This window comes from Lathyrus oleraceus, chromosome 3 (assembly GCF_024323335.1).
Source record: "Lathyrus oleraceus cultivar Zhongwan6 chromosome 3, CAAS_Psat_ZW6_1.0, whole genome shotgun sequence".
Classification (NCBI taxonomy): Eukaryota; Viridiplantae; Streptophyta; class Magnoliopsida; order Fabales; family Fabaceae; genus Lathyrus; species Lathyrus oleraceus.
In genome coordinates, this window is record NC_066581.1 from 371,226,955 (window position 1) to 371,249,004 (window position 22,050).

Here is a 22,050-nt window from a genome sequence, read left to right on the forward strand (position 1 = left end):
GAGCACAGGGCTCCATAGGGCAATGCATAAAAAGGGATATTGATTCAAAGTTAGGTGCTTAACCATGAGGTGATTAACCCAAAGAATGTATGGATGTCAAAGAGAATTGTGTTTGGTCCAAAGGGAAGTAGGTTGTTGACGTTGGTTGTTGCAGTGTTGTCTATGGAGAAGAATATTTGATAGTTATTTGATTTGTATTGCAGTAAAGTCTATGAATAGAGGTGAATACTTTGAACAACTGGGTCAGGCATCCTATATTCAAAGATATTCAGAATGATGATAGGAATACTCTATGTCATTCCTTCTCCACTACTTAAGGCTCGTGGCGCACAATTCGCATCATAACTGACAAGTGTTGAGAGATGAATCTTTTTGTTGTGCTTGAATGTTCGGAGTATTCAGAGTCTTGCATGATGATATCTTGAACTTGTGTTTAACTTGGGATCCAGTGTGATGCAAGTACAGTGATCTAATCATATCAAGTGATCAATGGACTTATGATCACTTGACTGGATAGGGGAAGTAGACAAATATGGAGTGATTAACTGATCAAAATTAACTTTGATCAATCAGTCACTCAAGGACATGATCAAGAAATGGATTACAAGCACAATGAATTTGGGATCAAAGACTAGAATCCTATAGAAACTAAAATGTTATCATGCATATTAATTTCTAAAGGAATACTAGAATTAAAACTCTAATTGCATGTTAATCAAAATCTAATCTTAACATGTATATTACAATCTAAATTGGAAAAAAAAACTAATTCTAAACTAATGATTATTGCTAATTGGAATCTAATGTGTATTATGTTTTTTAATTTCAATTAAAAGGTGGATTAATGAATAAAATCCAATTAAAATCTAACTAAACTCTAAGTATTATCATGGAATCTTCTAATTGTTTGTCATATCGAAACAAAATGTGAAAGCATAAAAAATATTTTAAAAGGAATTAAAGTGTGTAATGGGTGCAGTGTGTAAACAGTGGTGTATGTACAACAAAATGGTGTTGGGCTTAGTCAGAGGCTCAAAGGATTAAAGTTGTTTTAGGGGGGCTTGCAAAGGGCGTGTGAATAGAAAATGTGATGGGCCTGCAATGGCCTTAGGCCCAATCCACGAAGCCAAGAGAGGGGGAAGGTTTCAAAACAGAATTCATTTCATTCTTCACTCAAACCACGTCCATGAGCTAGGTCACCGTATAACTCGTCTGAACTACAATCTCGTCGCGCCGGAAATCGCCTCTGGCGGAGGAGATCCGAACACCCTCAAACCTACATCGTCTGACTTGTTTTTGCTCTCTCTTTCACAATCTCAACCTGACTTTTCTCAATTCCTAGCCAAAGCTCCAAATCGATCATAAATTTCTATGAACCCTAATATTTCAAGTTAAAATTAAATGCCACAGAGGAGGAATCAAAACCTAAAACGTTAGGGCTTTGATTCCTCGTATCTAATTATACATTACGATAACTTGTTTGCGGAAAAAATAAGGAGAAACATAAAATCACCAACCTTCAGGGTCGAGGCTCACCCTAGTGATTGCTACAGATTGAAGACGATGATTGAGAAGAGAAAACCAGAGAATTGGTCAAGTATGTGCTGCGAATTCTTACACTTTTTATCTCTTTATCTTGCAACAACTTATTTCTCTTCAGAGCGTAGTCTGTAGGTTGTGTTATGGTTGTTGCTCTGTGTTGCGTGAGAGTGGAGAGGATTCATAGTAAAGTGGAAGCGTGTTGAATTTGTAGAGAGGGAGAGAAATCTCATAGAATTTGGAATGGATTGAGAGTGATTTCAGGGAGAGTGATTTCAGGGAGAGTGATTGTGAGTGAAGATGAATGTCATTGTTGTTGATGAATTTAAGAGTGGTTGAAGATTATATAGATGAATTAGATTGCAACAAACTCGGACAATCAAGGTAGAATTTGTTAGAGGTTAGGGCAGGGTTAAAATTAGTTGAGCTCAAAGAGAAAGTTAGTTGGAATTTCACTCTGTTAACCTTGTTGTTAGTTCAGTTGGTTTGTGAATTTTTGTAGTTTATGAATGAAGATGTTAGAGTAAATTAGTTAGGTTGTTAATTGATCAGTTAGTAAAAGTTAGTTAATTTGTTAATTGGTTAGTGTGGATGTTGGAAACAGTTAGTGAAGAAGAAGTTAGTTGAAATTAGAATGTGAGTTTGGATTAGAGTGTTGAAAACAATTAGTTATGCAATTAAAACAAATAGGGGGAGTTAGGGAATCAAGTGAATTTTTAATAGCTATGTTACCTTTTAGATTCAGTTAGTTTTGGAATGTTAATTTGGTGAACTGCTTGAGAAATGTTAGTGAAGCAATTGACAATTAGGTTGTTGGAATGATTTAGTTATGTCAAGAAAATTGGTTCTGCTATTGTTTTGCAGGTAATTCATGTTGAATCAATGAACTGTTATGGTCATTTTTGAACTGGTTTGTGACTGGTTTTGTTGTTAGTGATATTGAAGAAATGATGTCAATATCTACTGCAATGAGATAGTTTAACAAGTTAATTTTTTTGGAATAGTCTTCTTGAATTCTGAAGTTAGTGCAATGGGAGATATTAGCTAGGGCAATTAGATTCAGTTAGTTATAGATTTGTTATGTATGAATTGTGTTTGAATGCTAGCTATATGCACTTGAACTGAGTTGAGAAATTTGCTTTGGAATACGATAGAACGGTTGGCATGGCTAGTACATGATTATGGAAATGATATGTGTTTGATGTTAGCATGGTTGTTAGGACTTGAATTTGGGATAATGTGTTATGATATGTTGTGTTATTGTTTGCATTGGCATGCGAGTGGAGGTGTTTGGATGTTAGGTTATAGCCATGGTGCATGAGTTCTAATTATATGTTACATGATATGGTTTTTGCAGGGTTAGCCTATATGCATTTGATCTAGGTTTTGGCAAGTCCTTAAGGTTAGCATGAAATGTGGAGGAGATTGAACAAGTCCAAGGAATTGTGGAGAAATTGGAGACCACAAAGATGAGATGTAAAAACTATAGGATAGGGGTTAGGATTAAAGAATTGACTTTGGTCAACTGTTTAAAGCAAAAAGTCAACAGTTTGACCAAAGTCAATTGTAAGTTAAAAAGTGTAATTGTATGTAATTTGATGTAATTGGTGTTTTGATCATGAAAATTGGCTTTAAATGAAATGTCTTGTATGTCAAATAACTTATTCTTCAAGAAAGCATTTTTCCCTCCAAATTGGCATTTGAAAATTTGAGTTTGAATTGAATTTTACTCTTTGAATGAAACTTGATATTGTATGAATTGTAAACTGTAATGCCTTTCCTTGAATCCAAACCAAACAACTAATAGACTAGTGTAGTGAAAAAGCCCATGAAGAGATTTAATGGTCGACCAAGTGAAACTTGCAATCCACAGCCAATTACAATGCCATGATGCAACCCACAAGTGCCAAAGATAAAAAATTAGGCTTCCACAACTTTGAGTCCAAGAGAAGTAGTCATCACTTGGTCAATGTAGCACCAAGATACCATAGATTTGATCCTCAGGGAAACTCTAGCTCCATGTTAATCATAAACATCAAAAGACTTTTGAAGCAATGGTGTTTACTTCAACAATGCAATTGTAGATGAATGTTTTATGATGCCAATGAGTATGCAGATGAATCATAGACCAAAAGTCAGATAAAAAGTGGGGGGAAAAAGGACAAATTTTAGAGTATGACACAACCACCTTTCAATAAAAAAAATGTTACAAGCAATGGCAGCGGCATCAATGTCCTGTTCCTCGTATCCTAGTTAGTTGTCCCTAGGGACCGTGTCAGCACTACTGTCATTTTCAAAGAACATAGAAAAGAACCGGGTATTGAGGAGAGGAGAGAAGACACTCATAAGACCTCAACTACCTGGAAACTAGCTTCAACCTCTCAATATTGATCAACAATTAAGATGCAGCTTTTGCTTTGGCCTTCCAAGCCAAGTACTTTCTATTTTCTTGCTTGTATCTTTTCCATTCTCTTAAAGCAGCTAAAAGGATATGCATTATAACTGGCAGAAAAAATGGCTGCAGGAGGAGAAGAGACATGAGAATCAGTAAACAAATCGGATAAGAAAATTTAGATTTACATAAGAACAACAAAATGAATACAAGATTAGAGAAAACATTCATCTAAGTTTCCATCTATAACATCCTCTATAGGCAGAGCAGTCTCTTCCACTACCTTAATATTCATTTCTCTTGAATGAAAAAATATTTGTCAAAATAAACGGGATTTATGTTTCCATAGAAGATATATGCAGAATCTCTGTTCCCTAGTTATGAATGTCCAAAAGGTAAACATAATCTGGTCAATATGATAGAATTGTCAAAAGGTCATGTTATCCATATCCATAAATACAAGCCAGAATAAAAATTTATTTTATTTATAGAAGAGAAGACAAAAGTTAAAGGACGGACCGAATAGATAGCAAAACAATGCTCAAATGAATAATAGCTGATGGACATAATTGACGGATGAAAAAAGGCATCCTCTGCAAGAGTTCTTGATTGCCTTGATGATACTGACAAGAAAAGATGAACAGCATATTTTAGCAATAGACAATACCTGTAAATCTTCATCGAGCTAATAACAAGCTTTTAAATTAGGACTAAGTCTGGAAAAAAGCATACCAGCTGAAGCATCATACATTCCAACAGATGCATTAATTTGAGCAGATTTTGCAGCCTCCAGAGAAAACGTCACCTGCTCAAAGACAAGAAAAGATTGATGAAAAGAGAAGGATATCAAAGCATCTTTTATAAACAAAATATGAGGAAAGAAATATTCTTTATATCAACTTATCTAGAAGATGCAACTGTATACAGAAAAATGAATTATTGTACATACAACTGAAACTACAAGTAGAGTGTTTATGAGTCTGACCCAAATCTGAAAATAAGGGTGTGTTTGTTTAAGATTAAAAAATATACATTTTTTGTATTTTTGCTATATTTGTATAAGATTGTTTCGAATATTATTGTTAGAAAAGCTATTTTTGATTAACTTTTGGCAAAAACCATTTTAAATAGAAGAGAGAAAAATACAAAAAAAATTATAATTTTAAACAAACACAAATAGTTTTTGTTTTTCTTAAAAGCCCCTAAAAAATTATCTCGAAATTATTTATATTAAAATCACTTTCTTTTTAATCTATAAAAAACAGACCCTATATATCATACACTTGAAATTTCACACCTTAAAGCAAGAGGAAAACATGTAACCCAAAATAAAAATTATGATAAACATTATATTCAATGTTAATAAAAGCAGAGTATAAGCAGTGGAAATCAGAGGATGTGGAGATGAAGGGAAAAAGGAAGCTTGAGAGCTGAAGCTTGAGAGAAAATCTCATAGGGGTTGAAAAGATCTAGAAAAAGAAATACAATTACTCTATTTATAGAGCTTATTGATCACTGATCATATGCAAGTAACGAACTAACTGGTTCCTACTAACACACTCTAAACTAACAATCTTAACAATAAGTTCGAGGACAAAAAGAAACATCTAGTCGGAAAAAAAAATCACCTGTTTTCCAATTTCATCCATGATAATCATCCTTGGTAATGATTGTACCTACAAGAAATAGGAATCTAACAAGGCTTTCCCTAAACAATAAATATTTAAAACATAATCAACTGACGCTACCTAATAGATAAACATACCAATTTAGAAAGACTTTTAAGCGTTGTGGCACATGAAAGGAGATTAAAGCAAAAATGCTTCCGTGACAAAAAATCCAATTCCCTACACACAATCAGCATACAAGAATTATTTAAGTGATTTGTTCTTCAGCAAGACAAAATAATCTTTATTTCAAAAAATAATTCCCTACATTTTTTTGTTTAAATAAATAATTCAATGCCATTTGTTCTGACAGTTTTATGCATTTGTTGCAAAAAAATCCAGAAAAATAATCTTACATTTTGCTGCAACAGTCAACAAAAAATAATTTCAAGTAAAATGATGCATCAAATTAAAGACGGTGAAATGCATTAAGTTTAAAGATGACACTTCACTTTGATTGTTATAACTAATACAGGAAAAAATATATATATTTTAAAAATGATTTTGGGATCAAATGATTTTCAACATATATATTACATACTACAAAACAGCCCAAAATACATCAGAGGACAGCTACTGCTCTGCGCCGCACCGGTGCGATCCCCGTGCTAAATGGCACTTATGAGAAACTAAAGTAGTAGTATCCCACTCAAGCTTTGTATTCCATAAGACCATAACTCTTCCCCAAGTATTTCCAAAGTAAGTCTTATTCGCTTTTTATTATTATTTAGGACTCGTCCAATGTGAATTTTAAAATTATGCAATCATTGATAAAAGCATTTAATTCAAAATTTATGCTCCCCTTCAGGACATATATTTAGCACAGAACCTGTGATATAGTGTGAGCGGGAAAATAATGCTCAGTTAGCACTCTCATTATTTGTGTAAACATATGCTGTCAGTATCATGCTTTCAAATTATCTTAAAAGGACTACTATTCTTACCATTCTGTGAAGCCTCTTTCACTCCCTAGGAGAGTGGATGTACCTGACTCACCAACATAAAGGTCATCTGACTTCAGACCAAGAAGTTGCCGAATCTGCCCCATTAGAACTTCAAAGAGCTTCTGGAGATCCTGTTTCAGTATATGCATGCGACAACGCTCAGCGAGATAATTAACGAAATCAACAGTGGGACAGTATGTATAACTGCATAAATAAATGGCATTGAATTATTTATTTAAACAAAAAAATAGCTTTTAAAAGCTACTGAAATGAAATGCCCTCTGAACAAAATTCCATCAATTTTTGGTTTAAAGTAAACCTAAGTCCAGGTGAATCATATTCATACATGGAAAAGAAAGTTCCACGGTACAGGTTTAAAACTGAGAAGCAACTATTGTCAACAATAAGCATACTAACAAACAGTGCCTATTAATATGTGAGAGAAAAACCTGAGGAGAAATCTTATGTCTGACTAGATCCTTACTTTCCACGTCCTTTATACAGCTTTGAGGGTTCCATACCACAACACCTCCCCACATCTGCAATAGTCCAGAATAGGCTCTTCATAATGTTAACCAATTAGGTAATTTTATAACCCCAAATAAATAAACATGGAAGTGTTGAAGGTGAAACAGAGAAATAACTGGAGATATAAAGCCATTAGTCTTAGAGAGATCTCCATTCGGAAGCTCCAGTTGTAGAGGACACTCCTTTGCAGATGGAATATATCTGACAAAACATCACAAAACATAACTAAAAGGTAGAAATCTAACTCTTCGTTATTTTCTTTATCAAGCATGAAATCACAAAAAATAAATGACATAAGTAAAATAACATACATCAAAACCATGCATCATCTCTTATATAATTGCATAGTCAGTTTGATAGAACAGTAGCAGAAACACGGTATAATACAGTCCTACTCAGTACTCACTCATACCATACATCAGCAGCTGGATTAAGGCATTGCAAGGCCAAAATGAACTTTAGAAAAAACTCATGCTGCAACAATTACAACTACTACTACTATTATCTCACAAACAAAACAGACTCCTAAACCGAATCTTTAAGCAGTCATCTTCCTAATATGGGGATGGTGGCAGGCCTGGCGGCAGACAGACACAACTATAAGTGGTGCATCAATCACGACCATAGATATATAATTGGCAGTACCACTGCTCAGGGTATGTCATGGTATGGCATTACTGGTGCACCACATAAGCTACATGTAACTCCTACAGAATTGGGTCCAACATCATCATGGGTACCTGATGCATGCCTGCAGAATAATAGATTTAGATGGACCCAAATCAGTTAGCCTAGGACATGCACCAAACAACCATGGTGATGTTGGACATGATTTTGTAGAAGGGACATGGAACCTGTAAAGTACGTTGGATTAGTCATGCTGTGAAATACACAGGACCAGTGGTGTTGCAGTTTATAGACTTATTTAGAGATCACACCGATTGTCAATAATGCATAACTTTATGTCATAAAGCCAGTGCAAAAATATAAAAATTGAATATAAGCTTTTAGATGCCAACGAGTAAATTAATTTAGGAGAGCTGAAGATCAATACTACATAACTTGAATGTCACAAAGCCAGTGCAAAAATATATAAATTTAATCTAAGCTTTTAGATGTCAACGAGTAAATTAATTTAGGAGAGCTGAAGTAATATACACCACAAGTTGCAATACTTTTGACCTCCCACCAGCTGCAACTGAAGTATCTAAGTGCCACTCATTGGAGTTTACCTGTTTAAGATAGAAACATTCAAGTCAATAAAAATTAAAATAGTACCTCAGTTACAAGAGACACAAAATGAAATATGACAGAAAAAGATGGTGCAGCAGATTTCACATAAACAACAAAAAAATAACTTAACACAGATTGTACCAAATGAAAGAGAGCCACATACATAACTCGAGATAAAGAAACATCTAAACGATCAAAACATAATTTCTAAGCTAGACATCAGGCTAATATGTCCAGTGATCTTAGTGGAAAATTGTAGCATCCACCCAATTGATATAAGTTTGTAAAATCACAAGATAAGATAGAACTAAATACACGACAATTCTATTCAAAATAACTGTACTTAAAAATTATAAATGATAACATAAAACCATAGAGCATACAAAGAAAGGAAGATCCTGAGCAGTAAATATGTGGCTGCCATGTTCATCATCCCAATAAGAAAACGAAGCCTTTGGTGTGTGGTACAAAACCTGGCAATTAGGAGGAACAATTAAATCACTTGAATACAAAAGCATAAAATGAGTATTGCAACTTTCACATTTATGAGACTTCACCTGGCTTTCAACAGTGACATCGGCTATAGGTTGCAGAGCCTGAATGACAGGTTGCAACAAAGCTTCATCTATTTCACTGAAATCCCTACAAATAAGATCAGCACAAAGACTTTGAAATTACAATATTCAGAGCGATAACTAAGCTAGCTAATAAACCAGACATGACAAAAAAAACACAGCCAGTGGAGTTTAAACTGTAAACAATCTTTAACATATTATTATGAAAGGACTATTTGGATTCGTTTAATTCTGCTTATGTACCGTTAGCACATATGAAACTGTTTGAGAGAGCTTATTGGCATGTCCATAAATTTTTTTTAACTTATTTCCATAAGCTCTCCAAGATAGCATTTATAACTACTTATATTCTTATGTGAAAACACAATTTAGTTTAGTATATCTATTGTTATAGAAATAGTTTCTGCATAAGCACTTGTATGATAAGCGCTTAACTAAGTTATTTATCCAAATAAGGGATAAGTACGGTGAGATTAATCTCTACTATACTATCATCCAACTATTAATTTGGCAAACTTCAGCCCTAGTTTAAAAACATGTTCATCCTTTGTCTGCACCAATTTACAAACTATAGTTACACATTGCAGATGAATTCCAAAAACAACCCTTTCTACAACACAAAAATAGAAACAAAACAAACTGTTTAACAAAATCACATTTCATAATTCATGCATACCAATCATAAACCCAATCCTGTGGGTCTGTGTTAAGCAAACTGAAAGAAAGAACAATCCTCCCATCAGCACCAACCGGCATAAACTCGTTGTGAATCAAACCATCTTTGCTCCCACCATTAACAAACACCTTAGAAAAAATCTCAGCCACACGCACAACCGCGTCCTCCTCCGAAACCTTTCCAAGAATCCACGCATGCCTATACTTCCCAACCACAGCCTTCACCTCCTCCTCACCATTCACTACCACAACACTGTACACCTTCTCTTCTCCATACACATTCACCAACCTCTTCACCATTTCATCCGCCTCTTCGTCATTTTCCCTCAATTTCCCGCCAAAATCAACAGCATTGACTTCAGCATCGGCCAAATCAAGTACAGCCGAGACAGAGTAATCATTGGAGCAACCACAACGGGAGCCACCGAGGCTGAGTTCGGACATTTTACTCCGAATAACCTCTCCAACTTCGTAATTCGAAACCCTAAAATTGAAACCGACGAAGATAGCTCGAAATCCACACGGGAATAACAATCGATTCGATTCAATTTTGGAGGAGAATGAGTCGATTTCATCGAATGGGAGCGGCGCTCGGTAGATTTCGATGGATTTCAAGAGAAGTGGACTAAGTAGGATGAAAGAGACGAGGACTGTGAGCGTCATGATGAGACGTTTAACGCCGGGTTTGGTCTTTCGCATGGTTTTGGAATCCAATTCTGAAATGGAATCTGTTATCTGAGTTTGAGTGTTTTCTTCAACGGGTCTTGATTCCGGTGGAGAATCTGAGATTTCCGCCATAGCACCGTAGATAGGTCGGGTTCTGCAAATTCGGTGCGGTTTTAGCTTGACGAGACTTTGAGTGATGCCTCAAGTTCAGTTCAAATGAAAAGGTAGAATCCTATGTATTAACTAATGCTGAACATAAACACACAGCCGTCTTAGCTCAGCTGGTAGAGCGCGTGGCTTTTAACCACGTGGTCGTGGGTTCGATTCCCACAGACGGCGAAAACAAGTAAGTTTAACATTTTTTCAATTTATTTTTCTTTCCCTTCTCCATAGTCCAAAAAAGAATGGTCTATCACTCCATAATTAATGACTTAATATTATTTTACAAATGAAAAAGGATAAACATTTAATCTAATTAATTTTTTTTAGTAAAATTAAAATTCTCAAACAATTTTTTTTTAAATTATTTACAAATAATTAATAAAATAACATAAAATATATTTAATTTTTTTAGACCTTGTACCACACCAACTTCGAGTGCTTAATTTGGTCCTAACTCTTTTAAAATTTCACTGATGTAACTTCGACCTTGTGTTTTAGATGGGCGACTCTATTTGTCAGGAACTAGTTGCATGATCTTTTCACCACTTTCTTAGGCTTTGATTCATCAATTATTTTATGGCAAGTGACCATAGTGAGTTATTTGACTCTATGAAAGTCTCTAAAGAGATGGATACCCTAAAGAAGGGCCATGCATATGTCATGTCATCTGACATAACATTTTTATCATAATGATCATATGTACAATTTCTCTTTTGCCTTTATATCTATATTGAACACAAGGTATAAAATATATCACTCTCGTATAGTTCAATATTATATTCCTTGATACATAAGTATACTTGATAACAACAAATAAGCTCAATATCTTCTATTGACTTATTTGAGAATGGTCATTCATTTTATAGTCATACTCAATCAAATGGCTCATTGATATTACTCTCGTATATGTACACTATTACAAAAAACGCTTTCAACGTCGGACGTGAAATGCACTTGACCTCTGCTGCAATACCGAGGTAACGAAGGGCGTCATGAAAAGTAACAGCTTATCACCTTGATTTTTAAACATTGAGGGGTAAATTAATTTGCACATGGATTTGAACCCCAACATCTGCATTTTTATTATTTATAAAACTAGTGTCTCATACATCTCGGTTTACAATAAAACTGATGGGTAAGATAGGTTTTTTTTAATTGAAATTTGTTACATTGTTTATACAGAAAATAAATAAAAATAATTTGTTTACAAACTATAATGGTTACCCAAAATATTACATTGTTTACACAAAATATTAAAATAAAAAATAATTTATCCGTGAAGATCATATGTTGGATCTTCGACTCCTTGATATTTGGGCAAGATCAAATGTTTCACCATGCAGTTATTTATTTCTGATATAAAACAAAAAAAAATGGTTAGAAAAATAAATGATTTTATGCTCAAATGAATATTTAAAAACGCAAACCTTAAATCCAGATGATTTTCTGCACTTGCAATCCATCATAAAGAACTCTTAATGGCAAAAGTTAAAGTGGTGGATGTAGATAGTTTCAAGTGATTCATGACGTTTCTTTATCAATTAAAGATATCAGAAGGTCTTTATAATGGAAATTTTTTAGATTTCACGCGGATCACTAATGGTAGTGTCTTGAGCGTTGATAATCATGAAATGGACGACAAAGATTTGTTTAAGGACGGTGATCAATATCTAAAATTATCACGCTAAGTTATCAACCGAGGTGAACATATTTTTTTAAAATTATATTGTTTACACATAATATTGAAAAACAAACAATACATCAAAAGAAGAATTTTGGTGTAAGAAGTTATGTGTTCCAAATATTGCATCATTCAATTTCTAGGAGTTATTTTTTCCAATCATTGAATGGATTCAACTTCTAAAGGAATTATTCATTTCAACATTTAAAAAATGTTTTCCTGCACTTGCAATCCATCATAGAGAATTTTTTCAAGCTTCTAAATACAACAACAACAACAACATCAACACCATTTTGTGAGATGGATCCCAAAATAATAACGTGTTCGAGTTTGGAGCGGTTACATATAAGTTAGAATTAGGGTAAAATTTGTTTAACAAGTGCTTTTATAGTAAATCTGATTATCTTATCCCTCGGTTATTAAGAAAACCGGCGGGATATATCATTTAGTTTACAAAAAAAAAAGGTTCCTGAATTGTTTTTCCCCTTTGATTTTTTGAATAACCGAGATAATAAGTTGATTGTCCCCTCGATTTTGTTAGAAACCATGGTAATATGTGGTTTCTATTTCTAAAAAAAATAAATCATGGTGCGCATTGGAATCATATCACTAGAATAGAAATGATCATCCATATTCAAAAATGTAATGTATCTTTTGGATTTTCAAGGAGGCGTTTGAGCTTCTCTGATTGTTTTACTTCTTATTCTCCAGTTTATTTAAACATTATTCCTAGTTTCAACGTCTCATTTCCAACTTTTTGTGTCTTCAAACCTAGTTTCAAAGTCTTTTTCTTTTCTTCAACAACCTTAGATGAAATCAACTTGTGATCACGAGTTACTCAATCTCTTTTGATCTAACTGATTACCAAAGTTGAATCTCGGTATACCTCGAGGATTTTGATCCTTAGAAAAATGGATGATTCAATTCTGAAGATACATGCTTCATATCCTACCACATTTTTGGTGTAGTCAAAACATAATCCTGTTATGAAAGGAAGGTGAAAGCCTTTTGGAGAGGTAAGGATTTCCCTAATCCCATGATCTTGAGCATTTGAAGCACCGTCGAACACGGGCATTCATCACGAATTTGGTTTAGGTCCTTCATGAGGGCCTGGAATTTCATAATCTATGATAAACAGAATATCTTCATCTGGAAAGTCAAACCTCATTGGTTGATAACCCTCCATAAGTTGATGAGCTATATAATCTAACAACACACTCCCTTTGATACATTTTTGGCTGACATACTGGATATCATATTCAGTCAGCAGTATTTGCCATCGAGAAATTCTTCCAATGACATTAGGCTTTTCAAATATATACTTTATTGGATTCATTTTGGATATCAATAAAGTAGTGTTACAAACCATGTATTGTCTTAGGTGTCGAGCAGCCCAAGCTAGAGCACAACAAGTTTTATCTAAGAGTGAGTATATGGTCTCATAATCAGTGAACTTCTTGCTCAAGTAGTAGAAAACATGTTCTTTTCTTCTTATGTCGTCATGTTGGCCAAGTACACAACCCATTAATTCATCAAATACAGTGAGATGCATCATTAGTGTCCTACCCAGAACCGGTGGTATTAAGATCGATGGTTCTTTCAAGCATTTCTTTATTTTGTCAAATTCCCCTTAGCAATCGTTGATCTATTCGATCGTTTATTTTTTCTCAATAATTTGAATATTGGTTCACAGGTAGCCATCAGATGGGAGATGAATCTTAAGATTTAGTGTAGTCTACCTAGGAAGCCCTGAACTTCCTTTTTGTCTTAGGAGGTGGCATATCTTGAATGGATAGAACTTTGTCGGGATCAACTTCAGTGCCTCTCTAACTGAAAATGAAACCCATAAGTTTACCAGAGCCGACCCCAAATATGCACTTTGCAGAATTCAACTGTAGCTTGTACTTATGGAGTTTGGAAAATAGCTTCCTCGGATGATCTAGATGCTCGTCTTTAGTTTTGGATTTTTAAATCATGTCGTCCAAGTAAACCTTTATCTCTTTATGGATGATAACCAAATGGCATGACTTTGCAGTTGTAGTCCCTCACTGAGTGATAAAAGTAGTCTTTTCCATATCGTCTAGAGACATTTTTATCTGATTATACCCAGAGGACTCATCCATGAACGAGAAGACGATGAATTAAGTAGTGTTGTCGACCAAGACATCAATATAAGGCAAAGGAAAGTCATCATTTGGGTTCTCTTTGTTGAGATCTTGATAGTCTACACACATTCTAACTTTGACACCCTTCTTCAGGAGCGGCACAATATTTGCAACTCATTAAGGATATTGATATATGGCTAAGACGCCAATATCAAACTGTTTTTTAACCTCTTATATGGTTTTTAGTGCCATGTCTGGTCCTATCCTTCTGAGCTTCTCCTTGACATGAGAACATTCAGGCTTGAGTTATAGGTGATGTTCAAAGATATTAGTATCTAAATCGGGCATATCTTAATATGATCGGACGAAGATGTATACATACTCATGCAATAACTTAACCAACTCAATATGCACATGTTTTTCCATAGATGACCCAATATTCACTTCCTTTTTGGCTTTTTTGGTACCCAGATTGATAACTTCTACTAGCTCTTGATGAGGTTGAATCTCTTTTTTCTCTTGCTCAAGGAGCTTTGCTACTTCAGCTAGCATTTCACAATCTTCCTCACCGTCGTTTTAGGCTTGGTTAATTGAAAGCCCAAAATTACATGGGATATTATCCATGTTTTTACCAATTGATTCATTTTTTCTGCATGTTTATGAAGATTTATTTTAGAATAGGTTTTATGAAAAAAAGTGAAAGAAAAAAGAGCTCTTGCCATTTATTTTGTGGAAAGTAAAAATAAAAGAAAGGAAAGGAACACGATTTTGAATGCAAAAATATATTTTATTGATTGACTATATAATATTTTGAAAACACGTGGTAGCCCTTACGATCTATCCTCTTGTCTCGGGCGAGGTACAGGGATTGAGAAAATACAAAATGCATTACTTTATCACATAAAAGACTGTAGGGATCACGAAGGTCGTCCAGTTGTTTAATGTGAAGTCGGGTGGGCACCAACATATAAAGCTAGCAACCTCCTTACTTGGATCTTCTATAACTTCCATGGGGTCATCGTGTTGAAAACCAACATTGTTGAACATCTCATTAAGGTGACAAGATTTCTTCTGACTTTCAAGGTTGAGCTGGCGTGATGATAGATGATAACCAATATCGAAACAGATTTTCTTATCAGCAGCATCCAATGCTTTCCCCCAACCAGGAGGATTACCCTTTTCAAGTGTTTCTTTGGTGCTCTTCAAGGAAGATAGGGCCATGTCTGGGGCCTTTTCTAGATTGTATGTAGCAATGTTGATATCTTCAAAGTCCAAGTTGTGAAAAGGTATTTATGTTACACACTCCTCGGTTTCAATATATCAGAATGATGACAACTCACCAATGAACAGATCTTCTTCACCATAAATTATAACCAACTTATCCTCCACCATGAATTTTAGCTGATGGTGTACCGTGGAAGCCATTGCCCCAGCATCATGGATCCATGGTCTTCCTAGTAGACAATTGTAGATCGGGTTAATATACATCACCTAGAATGTGATGGTGAACAAGTAAGGTGTGACCCGAATAAGCTTATCAATCTTACCAATTACCTGTCTCCTAGAGCCATCAAAAGCTCTCACAACTAAAGCACTAGCCCTTATCTCTGCTCCTTCCACTAGTAAATGACTTAATGTGTTTTTTGGAATCACATTAAGAGAGGAATTGGTGTCCACAAGGACTCTTGATAATAGGGTATCCATGCAAGTGACAGATATTTGTAGTGCTCTATTTTGGGCAGTTCCCCCAACTGGTAATTCAACATCATTAAATCCTAAGTATTGGTTGGCCACAATATTAGCAACTACATCATCGAATTGGTCGGTCGTGATGTCTTGCATTACGTGAGCAGCGTTAAGGACTTTCATCAAAGATGTAATGTGAGTTTCTGAGCTTAGAAACAATGATAGGATTGAGATTTTTGATGGCGTTTGTCCCAACTGATCCACAATTTTGAAATCACTCTTTCTGATTAATCTGGGGAACTCTTAGCTTCCCTCTAAAGAGATATTCTTATTATGGTTTTCTGTCTGGGCTTCTAGATCCACTACTTTTTCCCTTTGGAGGATGTAGATTTTGCTACTTTGTTTGTGACATCCTTCCCCACAGGTGGAACACTCGTTGTAACTGTTTTGGTATGAATGGATGTTGATGCCCCCTTCTCTTGAGGAGAGGTTGTTGGATGATGACAATTCGTCATTGCATATAATTAGGCAACGAATTGGTGAAAATGAGCGAAAGATGAGCCAAAACAAATAAGAAAGACCTAAGAATGAGTGAAAAATAACCAAGTATAGAAGAATGGGACTTAGTGGAAATTCGGGTGAAAAAGGTGAATTTTGACGCAGCTACTGAAATAATCACGTGTGTCATCACTTGTATGAAGGTAGAGAAAAACAGGAAAAGGGGTTTGAATTGTTTTCATAAGAATTAAAATATTTTCGCAACAACACACGCAAAGAAGAAATAATAACAACACAAACGTTTTATCCTAGTTCGCTTGAAAATCAAAGTTACTCCAGTCCACCCGATCAAGGTGATTTCGCCTTCAACAACGACTTAATCCACTAATCTCAATAGATTACAAAGTTCGTCTAAGGGTCCAACAACCTCTTAGCCCTCTTAATTCTACAGACCTAAACAAGTCACTTGAGGAATAAAAAACAATTGCAAGAATTACAAAGTTGTTTGCTAGATGCTTCTAGATAAGCAGTATAAACACAATTTAAGAACAGTGAAAGATAACCATACAATATTGAGCAGCATATCTTGTATGGAAACTTTTTCTTACAACAACAGTGGTGAAGACATAATTAGAGTATGCAGCATGAATTGTTCTTCGTTAGAGTGGTGAAAAATATGTATGATAATGTTGTTGTATTAAAGTTGTTATTTTGGCAAGTTGTGAAGAGGCCCTTATATAGCATTTGAGATAATATCGTTAAGGGAAATCAATAAGGATTGTGTGCCAGCTGTGGCAGACAAATGTAGTAAATTCCTTGAGCATAATCAAATGTTTCTTAAAAGGATTGTACTATAAATTGAATGCTTTCAGCTTAAGTTTCTGACCAGGTGACATCTGATGGCGTGTTTCTGAGCATGTGTCAGAGTGAGGTGAGCATGATCAGAGTCTTCAGAGTTAGAGTCTTTAGATATCTCTTTGCAGAGTCTTCAAATAGAGTTCTCAGAATCAGATCATCAGAGCTTTTACTTCAGAGTCAGATTCTTCAGGTGATTGCTTCTCAGATGCATTTTGTTCAGAGTCTGATGTGATTTCTCTTTGTGTTGGGTCAGCGCTTCTGGACTACTTTAGATGCCAAATATTAGTTTCTTAAGAATCATAAGGTGACTTGTCAGAGTCATTTCAACTCAGCTTTCTCTTTTGCAGCAGCTTCTGCAGCTGCTTTCTCAACAACCTCCTTGGAGGCTTCTCAACTACTTCCAGTTCAGCCTTTTCTACTGCTTCCTTTGCCAACCTAGCTTCTAATATTTCCTTAACACTTCTGATGAAATAATTTCTAACTTGTTCAGAGAGGTATCTTCATCTTTAAAACCTCAGATGTCATCCATCTGATGAATCTGTTCTAATTAGTCCTTACTTCAGAAGGTTTCTCACCGGTGTTGGATTCTTCAAAGAGCTTCTTGAACATAAAAGTTGAACTTTCTGAGAACTTGGTTAATGCCTTATCAAAGTTTGGTATGGCGAGTTCTGGTTCATAAGGTTCAGAGATTAGTTGGTCTGCTAGTACAGAAAGAGTTCTTTCTGAGTCAGTTGTGCCTTGAGTATCTTCAAGGTTTAGGGAGGTTGGGTCGGGATAATCTAAACCAGAATGTTCAGAGCTTGTGGTGAGATCATAGTAAGAAGGGGTGATATGGGTGGTGGAGAAGGTTGGTAAGAAGGTTTCATTGAACAACTTTGCTTTAGAATGTGGGATGGGGCTTGTTTGGAGGTTGAAGAGAGGTAATTGAGGAAAGGTGGTGGTTCCAATGGTTCTAAGATGGGTGGATTCATAGTTTGTAGGTTCTGATGGAAAGGATTGAGAAGGAGTAGGTTCTGAGTGTTGAGATTTGGATTTTTCAGCGGGAACATTTACATTTATGGTAGGTGAAGTGGAGGAAGTTGTAACTATGGTTGAGATTATGGGAGGTGGTAGAGGAATTGATGAGGCAAGCTTCCTAGAACCAGAGATAGAGGAGTTAAAGGCTTCTAAGATGGAGATCTTACCAGATGGTGTTGAAGAAGAGGTTAGAGGCACTGGCTTCTTATTGGTTGCTAGAGACTCTCCCAGATTGAAAATCTTCTTTATCTGAGCAGTTGTCTTCTAAGAGAGTTCCCTATTTCTTTTCAGGAAGTTTGGAGGATGATCTGGAAGCCAATCCATGCTGAAGTTGGATATGTTGTAGCCTTGAGATTCTAGATCTTTTAGATAAAATTATATGACTTCTGGAGGATCAATCTTGGTGAAGAGGTACATTTCATCCACTTTCTCTATTTTATCCTTCAGTTCCTTCCATGAGGTGTTTCTTATAGGTTTGACAAGGATCTTGTCAATCAGTCCCATACTCTTCTGATTTCTCCCATTGAGAGGCATCCCAACGTCCACTGTGATGTCTTCTATCAAATTCATATGAATGAGATGATCTACTAGACCATTCTCAATCAGAACATTTGAAATCAACCTAGCCAAAGGTATATAGTTTCTTGGCTTCATGTAGTTTCTGGTATCTCTAATAAAATCTCTTAAATATTTGAAGAGAATAAATGGTAGATTAAGCTTCAGACCCTTGTGCAAGCAGTAGAGGATGCACTTTTGATATGTGTTGACATAGTCAGATCAGTTGGATGATGGACGGTGGTGGATGCATCCCACAATTATCTTGAGCCACACCCTCAGATTCTTGTGGAGTACTTGATTTTTAGATGATGTTCGTCTTTCAGGGTTCTGGGAAAACATGGCGGGGATGATTCCTTTGGACATGTACGCAGCCCTAGGATTGATGTTGTAAATACTTTTGCCTCTAGTCTTTTCCATGTTCATAAGCGTAGCAATAGACTTTTCAGTTATCACTACCTTGACACCCAGAACATGAGAAACTATGTAATGGTCATCAGAATCAGCAAATCTCCATAATTCTTTTACCAGATTTGTGTAGATGGGACCATAGAGACTATTGAAGTACATAAACCAACCATAATTCTTCAATTATGGTGTAAGATCCATGCAATTGTCTTTGAGGTTTTCAAAATCCACCAACAATCCACAAAGAACTTCCAGTTGTTCAAATGGTGTTGACAAGTTGATATGGGTTGCACGATCAAGAACATGAGGTTCTTGATAATAGGTTGTTGTTTGAAGAGCAGTAATGGAGGCGACTTGTTGTGGGGTTTCACCTTGTTGTTCTTGGGCATTCATCTCTTGAGAGAACTCGAAAATTTATTGTTCTTGAGCATTCATGATGAAGTTTCAGAGAAAAAAGATGAAGAAAGGTTGTAGAGAAAAGTTGGAGGTTTAGGTTTGTGTCAGTAGTGAAGAGTGAAAGTGTGAATAGTGGGAGTCATGGGAGTCTATATAAACAAAACGGTAACTTGAGAAGGAAAACAAAATTAATTTTTGCTAAAAACGAGTTTAGACAATTATGGTGAAAATTAAATGTAACTAATGATGAAATTATAATCTCAAGATTTGCACACTGCTTGAGGGGATCTCAATAGTTTGGCCATTGAGTTTTGAGCTAGACAGGCGTCTAGAAAAACCAGAGCCACACGTTTGAGAGGCCACATGTTTATGTACTCAAAGTCAAGAATACCAAAAGGTTTCTGACTTGAGATGTTTCTGATAAAGATATCTTCTAACTTGTAGAAGTATCAGAATCAGATAAACATCATATGTTTGATTCAGAGTCTAGTTTTACATTAGAGATGAGAAGCACAAGTTCAAAGTCATTCTGGGCAATCTGCCATATTCAAAATTTTCAGAATGAAGAGAAATCTATCTTCAGCTAAGGGTTTTGTAAAGATATCAACCCATTGATGGTATGTATCTATAAATTTTAAAACAATTGTCCATTTCTGAACATAATCTCTAATAAAGTGGTGTTTAATTTCTATGTGTTTCGCTCTAGAATGTAAAATAGGATTCTTACTTAAGCAAATAGCAACAATATTATCATAAAATATAGGAAAGTTACTCTCGTAGATATGAAAGTCCTCAAGCCGGTTCTTCATCCAGAGCATCTGAATGCTGCAAAGTGAAGTTGAGATGCATTCTGCTTCTGCAGTTGACAGTGCAATAGTTGATTGTCTTTTGCCTGCCCATGAGATGAGGTTTCCTTCTAGAAACTGACAGTTCCCGTATGTGCTTTTGTGTTATAACCTATCTCCAGCATAATCTGCATCACAATACCCAAAAAGCTTGTACTCTGATTTTTTCTTATACATCAAGCAAAGATTAGGTGTTCCTTTCAGATGCCTAAGGATTCTCTTAACAGCAGTTAAGTGAGATTCCCTTGGATATGACTGAAATCTAGCATATAGACATACATTGAATAATATATCAGGACGAGAAGCGGTCAGATAAAAGAGAGATCCTATCATACCACGATAGAGTTTCTGTCAAACCTTTTGACTTACCTTTTCCTTCTCCAGAATACAAGTAGGATGCATGGGAGTCTTGGTTGGCTTGCTTTCTGACATGTAAATTCCTTCAGAAGATCTTTTATGTATTTTCTTTGATAGACATACATGGCTTCTGATGTTTGATTGATTTGAATACCCATAAAGAAATTTAGTTCATGCATTAAACTCATTTCAAATTCTGCCTGCATTAACTCAAAAAATTCTTGGTAAACAGAGGGGTTAGCAGAACCAAATATTATATTATCAACATAAATCTGACAAATCATAAGATCGTTTCTGATGTTTTTGCAAAAGAGAGTGGAGTCCATTTTTCCTCTGATAAAATCATTTTCTAGAAGAAATGAACTGAGTCTTTCATATCAAGCTCTGGGAGCTTGTTTCAGACTGAAAAGAGATTTCTTAAGTTTGAAAACATGTTCTGGAAGTTTTGAATTTTCAAAGCCAGGAGGTTGATGGACATACACTTCTTCAAAAATGTAACCATTCAGAAACGCACTTTTGACGTCCATTTGATATAATGTAATAGAATTATTAATAGCAAAAGATATAAGGAGATGAATAGATCCTAAACTTACGACTGAAGCAAAAGTTTCATTGTAGTCAATTCCTTCTTGTTAACTATAGCCTCGTGCCACCAACCGTGCTTTGTTCCTGGCGACTTCACCTTTTTCATTTAGATTGTTTCTGTAAACCCATTTAGTTCCAATCACATGGGTTCCCTTGGGTCTTGGTATAAGATCCCAAATGTCATTTATGGAAAACTGGTCAAGTTATTCTTTTATTGCCAGAATCCATTCTTTATGTTGAAGAGCTTATTCACAGGATGTTGACTCTATCAGAGATACTAGTCCCAGAAGTGTTTCTTTAAAATCTTTGAATGTTGATCTTGTTCCGACAGGGTCATCCTTGTTTCCCAGAATCAGTTCTTCAGAAACATTATGCCTATTTCTTTTTCTTTTCTGATTGATTATGTGTTCAGGTGCTTTTGAAGTTCCTCGTTCTGCTTCTCCAGAACCTTTGGTCTTTTTGCTAGAGCCTGCAAGTGTGATCTCTAGATCTGCAAATTTCTCAACTAGCTTTGACTTTTCAGAATCAAACTTGTCATCAAATCTGACATGAATTGATTCCTCCACAATTTGTGTTTCTGTATTGTATACTCGGTATCCTTTAGAACATTCTGAGTATCCCAACATAATAAACTTTTGTGCCTTAGAGTCAAACTTGTTCAGATTGTCTTTAGCATTC

The 22,050-nt window shown here is 35.4% G+C and overlaps 1 protein-coding gene, 1 long non-coding RNA gene and 1 other non-coding gene across 4 annotated transcripts; 2 read left to right on the top strand and 1 right to left on the bottom strand.

The window, feature by feature from the left end:
* Positions 1-1,086: 1,086 nt before the first annotated feature.
* Positions 1,087-3,232, top strand: LOC127127774 (uncharacterized). The gene is made up of 2 exons (XR_007805453.1): positions 1,087-1,597; positions 2,897-3,232. It is a non-coding gene; the product is annotated as an uncharacterized LOC127127774 (long non-coding RNA).
* A 424-nt stretch (positions 3,233-3,656) lies between these two features.
* On the bottom strand, positions 3,657-10,433 carry LOC127127773 (uncharacterized). Of its 2 annotated transcripts, none has more exons than XM_051057049.1 (12): positions 9,555-10,432; positions 8,861-8,945; positions 8,687-8,776; positions 8,229-8,302; positions 7,187-7,271; positions 6,992-7,081; positions 6,543-6,673; positions 5,697-5,778; positions 5,560-5,607; positions 4,664-4,736; positions 4,451-4,554; positions 3,657-4,057 (listed from the first exon to the last, which is right to left on the bottom strand). In XM_051057049.1, the coding sequence occupies exons 1-12, from the start codon at positions 10,349-10,351 to the stop codon at positions 3,938-3,940; spliced, it is 1,779 nt and encodes a 592-aa protein (XP_050913006.1). In that variant the 5' UTR covers positions 10,352-10,432; the 3' UTR covers positions 3,657-3,937. The 2 variants fall into 2 exon arrangements, with proteins under 2 accessions (XP_050913006.1, XP_050913007.1); XM_051057050.1 differs by lacking the exon at positions 3,657-4,057 and adding an exon at positions 4,101-4,337 and having other exon boundaries at positions 9,555-10,433.
* Positions 10,434-10,485: 52 nt separating this feature from the next.
* On the top strand, positions 10,486-10,558 carry TRNAK-UUU (transfer RNA lysine (anticodon UUU)). The gene has a single exon. It is a non-coding gene; the product is annotated as a tRNA-Lys (tRNA).
* The last annotated feature ends 11,492 nt before the right edge of the window (positions 10,559-22,050 follow it).